This window comes from Octopus bimaculoides, chromosome 22 (assembly GCF_001194135.2).
Source record: "Octopus bimaculoides isolate UCB-OBI-ISO-001 chromosome 22, ASM119413v2, whole genome shotgun sequence".
NCBI lineage: Eukaryota > Metazoa > Mollusca > Cephalopoda > Octopoda > Octopodidae > Octopus > Octopus bimaculoides.
The window spans coordinates 8217733-8225324 of record NC_069002.1 but is presented as its reverse complement, the minus strand read 5'-3'; the positions used below and the strand labels follow the sequence as shown (position 1 = coordinate 8225324).

At 35.1% G+C, this 7592-nt stretch overlaps 1 protein-coding gene across 2 annotated transcripts in view; it reads left to right on the top strand.

The window, feature by feature from the left end:
• Positions 1-7473, top strand: part of LOC106873809 (UNC93-like protein MFSD11) — a 13530-nt gene extending 6057 nt beyond the window's left edge. The window contains exons 9-14 of one of the 2 annotated variants that reach the window (XM_014921321.2): positions 528-653; positions 1416-1584; positions 2646-2709; positions 4795-4866; positions 4997-5135; positions 7022-7473. In XM_014921321.2, the coding sequence (XP_014776807.1) occupies positions 528-653; positions 1416-1584; positions 2646-2709; positions 4795-4866; positions 4997-5113 (548 nt within the window). In that variant the 3' untranslated portion in view covers positions 5114-5135; positions 7022-7473. The remainder of the gene's footprint in view (positions 1-527; positions 654-1415; positions 1585-2645; positions 2710-4794; positions 4867-4996; positions 5136-7021) is intronic. The other variant, XM_052975806.1, reaches the window with a different exon arrangement.
• The last annotated feature ends 119 nt before the right edge of the window (positions 7474-7592 follow it).

Below are 7592 nucleotides of genomic sequence, written 5' to 3'. Positions count from 1 at the left end.
GTGTTGGTGCTACAAGAAAAGCTCCTTGTACATTCTGTCAAGTTAATTGCTGGTAGGAACACTGTATTTTTTCGTATTCCAACCATAACATGCTACCAAGTAGATTAAAGATTTTATAAGTCAATGCTGTGTCCTACCTTTTAACAGTGCAATACAATCACTTATAACTCAACAGATTTTCTATAGAATTTAGAGCCACCACTGAAAGTTATCACATTTTGTATACAAATACATCTATGTAAACAATGCCACTGAAGATAGAAAAATGTGTAAAATAGGTACTTTTCTATCTTCGATCGCATTGTTTACATAAACATATTCATATGGGAAACATCATAACTTTCAATGCTGGCTCTGAACGCTATAGAGAATCTGTTTAAATTGAAGTCCTCACAATGAATCTATTGTTGTTTTCTATTTCAAATTGCTTCTTATGATTGTGAAATAACCTTTGTCTATGTTCCATTTCAGAGAACTAAAATTCCTACCTCTTTATTTCCTTTTATTTTGTCATTTCTTAATTCCAGGAATTGAAATAACATTTTTCTCTGGTGTATACGGCACATGCCTTGCTAACAACAAACACTTTGGGCAAGAGGCTAAGGCATTGATTGGATTGTCAGGAATGTTTATTGGTGTTGGTGAAATTCTTGGTATGTTCCATCATCATCATCATCATTACTATTATTATTATTATTATTATTATTATTATTATTATCATTATTATTATTATTATTAAGGTGGCAAACTGGCAGAATCGTTAGCATGCCAGGCAAAATTCTTAGCAGGATTTCAATGCCACAACATTCTGAGTTCAAATTCCGCTGAGGTCAACTTAGCCTTTCCTCCTTTGAGCGTCGATAAATTAAGTACCGGTTGAGTACTGGGGTCGATGTGATCGAATGTTCCCCTCCCTTCATTTTTTTTTTTATAGATAATATTAGGACTTTACTGACATATTCCTTCCAGAGGAGTCATAGCAGTCCTAATATTATCTATTATTATTATTATTATTATTACTATTATTATTATTATTATTATTATTATTATTATTGTTACCTCTGCCTTAGTATTGAGCAGAATATTTGCTGCAGTCCATCTTTTTATATCAAAATAAAACATGTACATGATAACATCTCTAGTCAAGCCTAGGAGGTATTGTGCAGCCATGCCTGATGAATGGTGGGAAAGATGTGTGTGTGTGTGTGTGTGTGTGTGTGTGAGAGAGAGAAAGAGTTAGGTCATCTGTGTATGATGTTGTTTATATGTTTTGTGAAAGTATGCAAAGGTAGTGTTGGTATATTTGGGAAAATGAATGGATGGAAGAAGAAATTCTTATGGAATCCATTACCGAAGTCTTTTATTCTAATTTCCATATTTTCTAAAAAAAAATATATATATATTTACATACACAGGTGGCAGCACTTTGGCTATTTTGGGAAAATTGACTCAACATTATGACAAAGCCCCTTTCATATTTATGGGATATTTGAGTCATATAACAGCTTGTTACCTTGCTTTTCTCAACTTACCATTTGACTCTGCACAAGGGGAATCAAATTCTCCCACATATATACCATCAAGGTGAGAGAAAAATTTTCTGGAAATTTTTCTTATTTTCTCATGTTTTTTTTATTAATTGTCACTAACAATCTTCTATTCTTTGAAATAGCTTTGTTAGAAAGGAATTATTAGTCTATGAGAGATTCTGTAGAATCTCTCATAGACTGTTAAATGTTTTTATTACTGATTCATATTTTAAGGCAGTGAACTGCTAGAATCTTTAGCAGGCCTGACCAAATGTTTGGCGGCATGTCTGTGGTTAACTTTGCCTTTAAAATAAGAATCAATGCAACTTGGAAGAAATGCTTCCATCTTTATGTTCTGACTTCAGATGTTCCTCCTCTCCTAAATTTGTTGGCTTTGAGCCAAAATGTGAAATGATAATGATGACGATAATAATAATAATAATAATAATAATAATAATAATATTAATAATAATAATAATAATAATAATCCTGAGTAATAATAACAATAACAAGGCCTGAAATTTTAAGGAAGTGGACAAGTCAATTATATCAACCCCAGTGTTTCACTGGTACTTAGTTTATCAACCCCAAAAGGATGAAAGGCAAAGTCAACCTTGGAAGAATTTGAACTCAGAACTTAGTGGTGGGCAAAATTCAGCTAACCCTTTCATTCAGTGTACTAACGTTTCTGCCAGTGTGCTACCTTAATAATAATAATAATAATAATAATTATTATTATTATTATTATTGTTGTTGTTGTTACTGAGGTCGACTTTGCCTTTCATCTTTTTGGGTGTTGATAAAACAGGTACCATTTGACCGAATCGATATAATTCCCCTACAACCTGCCACGAAATTGCTGGCCTTGTGTCAATAGTTGAAACCAGTATGTGTCTTCCATGCTGTAATTATTTCACTTGTAGAATCGTAGTCTTCCCTAAACCATTTCCCAATCTCCACTGACATTAACAAAACCTAATTAGCCATTTTCTGTCATCTGGGGCATTGCTCCAGCCATTGACTAATTGTGCTGTATATCATGTTTCATCTCTAATATTGTTGTTATTTATCATCTCTAATATTGTTGTTCTTATTGTTGCTGTCTCTCTCTTTCAGTATTGCTGTAGCGTTAGTCTGTAGCTTTTTACTTGGATTTACTGATAGTATCTTTAATACACAGGTAAGAACATTCTTTCGGTTGTATTTATAAAAGTAGAAAGCCTTTATTAACATATTGTTGCTGTTGTCTAGTCCAAGATAATCCCTTATACAGCAGACCATTGAGGCATTCCAGACATGAAAATCCTGTCTTTCATTTAGACACGTTATGTACCTTAGACTACATTGATCATTTCCAATAGTGTATGGTTTTATAGATGGTGAGGTGTATTCCATCTAATGTGACTCTACTCATTTGACTGGAACACGATACAAGGAAATACATGGAACAAGGTGATAACTTTAAATGTCTTTAATGCCAGCCTCATGTATATACACAACTGAATGATAAATGGAAATGGTTGATGTACATTTATACATATATCTACATGCATCTGCGTGGGTTGTACATTAGCTGTTAACCCTGGTGAAGAACTCATGAACAGCGATACATTAGAACCTCTGCTGTGTGTTGGTGTTCTGTAGATGTTGTTGACGATGTTGGTGAGAGACATGATGGTTGCGACAAAGATGGAGGTCCCTGTAATGTGGTCAATGGTTAGACCTTAGAAGGTCTGGAACCAACTGACTCTGAGACTAGAAGGAGGTAGATTTTTATAGCTAACGGTAGGCTCAAATGGAGTTTTGAACAGACTGTCTCACATGATTTATTTGGAGTTCTCAGTCCCCAGGTCACATCCCTGCTCACCACTATCGGGGCAGGGATGGCTGTGTGAAAGTACAATCCCTGTGAGTCAGAGTGGCTGTTCAAGTGAATTTTCTTCAATGATCTCTGGGACAGCTCCTTTTCGATTTTGTCTGCTGGGACCACAAGGCTGCCTGAATCACAGGAAATTGAGAAAATGTCAGAATTTCGTAGCACGAACAATAAACTTATACAATCCCTCATACGTGATGTGACTTGTAGTGGTGATGGGAGTTCCCCTGAAATTTCTGAAAGGGACGTTTTTACCAGAATACTGCCATAGCAAAATATCAGAACTCATTTCTTCTGTTCCAGCTTCAATATAAAAAAAAAAAGCAAATACTTCTCAGGGAAATAACTCTTACACAGTTCAGGGGGGATAATGCAAATATCGAATATATCTTGGTTTGGCAGAATAAAAACCTTACAAGTAGTTGGTTCGATCCTTTACGTCTGAGTTCAAATCCCTCCGAGGTTGACCTTCACTTTTATTCTTCCATGCTCGGTAAAAAAAAGTACTATACAGGTCCGAGGATTCATAACATCGACTGTGCCTTCCTAAAATTTTCTCCTTGTTTATACTTTTGTAAGAAATCATTTTTATTTTTGTTTATTTTTTGTTTGAACAATCTTTCCAACCTCAATTTACCTAGAGACGGCATTGACACGAAACACAATAGTTAATACTATTGTTCATTACATTTATATATGTAAGTACTTCCTCAACAATTAAGATGTCTTCCTCTTCCCCTACATCATTAAAAAAGTAAAATATATTATTTCAAAGAAACGATGTATTAATATGGCATATCTACGATTCTGTAGCCATCTGAAATTGTCTACTTGGTGTTTTAATCTGATATAATGATATAACATAATGAAACTTTTGTATACAGTGTTCAGATTTAATCCCAAGTGCTGAATCTGTCTGGAATATAAAAAAAAAATACACTTGCCAAAAATGCTATGCATGGGATTGAACCCATGCATCTATCCTCCCATTTTTAACCAGTAATTCTATTGGCTTTCGAAATGAGTTTCCTCTTCTCTTTTCCTTCTCCCTCTAATGTCTTCACCCCAACTCTACCTTCTACCCCATTGTTCTTCTCGACTCCCTTGCTCTTCTCTACTCTCACTATCTCTCTTCCTCTCTACTCCCTCACTTCCCACTCCTCTCACTACCTTTCTTACTCTCTACTCCCTTGCTCTTCTCTACTCTTACCATCTCTTTTCCTCTCTCCTCTCTCTCACTCATTTGTACTCTCATCATCTCTCTGTCAACCCTCTCTACTCTTACCACCTCTCTTTCTCTCTGCAACCCCCTTCACTTCTCTCTGTATTCTCACCATCTCCCTTTCTCCTCTCTACTCTCACCATCTCTCTTTCTCACTTCATTTCCAGGTATTAGCTATTGTAGGAACCATGTTCATAGAAGATGCAGTCGCTGCTTTTTCCCTGTGCAAGTTTTTTCAGGTAATTTTTATTTCATTTTTATTCCAGGAGAATCACCTGTAAAACTTGCATCTGCAAACTGCTTGCAAAATATCTAATACTGCTTCTTTCGTTATTAATTAATTATTATTTTAATTGTTTACTCTTTCAGTGCTTTGCAGCTGCCATCTCCTTCTTGTACAGTATAGCACTTCCACTCCAATGGCAGTTACTCATCATAGTCATTTTAAGTACATGTTCTGCCATCTTATTTTTCTCACTGAAATAAAGTATATTTGGAATGCTTCTATGTGAGTACTTTCTTTGTGTTCTGTTTCTGTTTTTTTTTTTTTTTTTTTTCACCTTACTTTTATTTCTGCTCTGAGGCAGAACAATTTTATTTCTCCATACTGACAATACTAATTCCTCCACACCAATAATGATTTCTGCCTGGTTCTTATTTTGTGAATTGAGGTGTAAGAATATATATACACACCCAGGCCTATTCCCTATATTTTTTTTAAGAGTGGGTAGCCACAACAAGACACACACCAAGCATTCCATTCATTTCCCAGCTCAAAGAGGCAAGCCCTGTTCTATGCTCAGGTCAAGGCATAGAATGCAACCCCCAAAATCAGCAGCAGGGCCCAAGAGCATGTGCTGGTTTATCCCCGCTGCATCATACTAGTTCCATACCCCTTTGAGCAACATCAAATTCACTCATCCGTCCACAAACCCTCTCCAAGCTTTCCTATCATTTATAAACTCTCTTGCCTCTCTCACTCCAACACCTCTAACCACCAAAGCTTTCCTCACTCCATCCATCCACACAAACCGAGGCAGAATTGGTAGGCAACAGAACCAGAGTCGGACCTCAGTATAAGAAACAATTTTAAGCTAAAGAATCATAATTTGACTAACCCTTTCGGCAAAAACATGTGGAAGAGCATGCATGAATGTAATCATGCATGTTAGCTTCTACAAGTTTCAGTCTATTAAATTCATAAAAGTCATTAAGGACCCATATCATTACCATTTAATATTCATGTTTCCTACTGGTATGCGTTGGCTTCTTTGACAGAATATGATTGGTTCAAGGACAGCATCATGCTACCTTGTCAGTTTTGGCATTGTTTCTACAGGTGAATGCCTTCCTAAGGCCAACTACTTTTTATCATGTACCAAGCAAAGGTAAAAACTAAGGAAACAGTGAGCTGGCAGAATCATTAGCACACCAGACAAGATGCTTAGCAATATTTTGTCCGTCCTTATGTTCTGAGTTCAAATGCTGCCATGGTCGACTTTGCATTTCATTCTTTTGAGGGTCGATAAAATAAGTACCAGTTCAACACTGGGGTCAGTATAATCAACTTAGCCCCCTTCCCTAAAATTGATGGCCGTGTGCCAAAATTTGAATCTGAAATGAGTGAAGGCAGTTTTAAAATAGATTTCCTCTATCATAATCCACATTCAGAATGAGGAAGCATGGTATATCACAGGCTTATCCACATAGCCATTTCAATATCAATGTATTGATCGACCAGTATGGCTTATATAAATCCTGTAAGTCAATGCCAACCATGCAATACAGAGAAATACCATATAACTAAACAATTAAATATTTCAAATGAAGATATTGAAATTATTTGTTGTAAATTATAAACACAAAATAGAAACTGAATGATCCACCAAATGGCATGAAAATTTATGTCTCATTTCGTGGTATCAATAATATTAGCAGTAAAGAAATTCTTTCTTCATGTACCTATTATAAAAAAAATGCAAATAGATTGAGAAAGTTAAAGGAATGTAAAACTAGTTTAGTGAGTGAGTGTGCAGTAGACTGAACTGCGCTGGTAGGGATATGTGATGTGTATGATTGATAGAGTAACTGAATGATTAATCAAAAAATTTTATTAGCTAATTAGTTAAATGATTAACCAATTAATAATAGTAAGAGAAAAAAAATTGAACCTCAGTGCATGTGCTTACAGTCGGCATAATGTCCCTTCTAAAATACAAGAAAATCAAATGTGTTTTTGTATTCAGAATTAACTTCACTCACTCAGCCAATCAGAATTAACTTCACTCACTCAGCCAATCAGAATTAACTTTATGCATGTAACCAATCAAATGATCCCTTCTTGTTTTGATTCAGTGAATTTGACTTTAAATTTTTTCTTATTTCATTGTTCAGGTTTCCTTTGACAATTGAAGATGTCAAACTCAGATTCACCAAATTTGGTCTTTCAACTTAATACATCTATTTTAATATTCTATTTTAGTAGTATTTCCTTTTTTGTTTTTTTCATTTTACCTACACTGAAATATTTACAATCAGGTAAGTGTGATTATTTATGCATATATTTCTATCTTTTATCTGTTTCGGTCACACTGGGGCACCGCCTTGAATTTTTAGTCGAATGAATCGGCCCCAGTACTTATTTTTTAAACCTGATATTTATTCTATTACTGTAAAGGAATAAGCAAAACAAAAATACACACACACATTCACATTTTTGTTTTCATTTACTTGATTGTCAGCTGACTGTGGCCATGCTGGACCACTGCCTTTATTTCAACAAATCTACCCCAGGAATTATTCTTTGTAAGCCTAGTACTCATTCTATTGGTCTCTTTTTGCCAAACTGCTAAGCTACGGGGACGTAAACAAACCAACATCAGTTGTCAAGCGATGGTGGGGGACAAACACAAACACACACATATATATATATATATATATATATATATATATATATATATATATA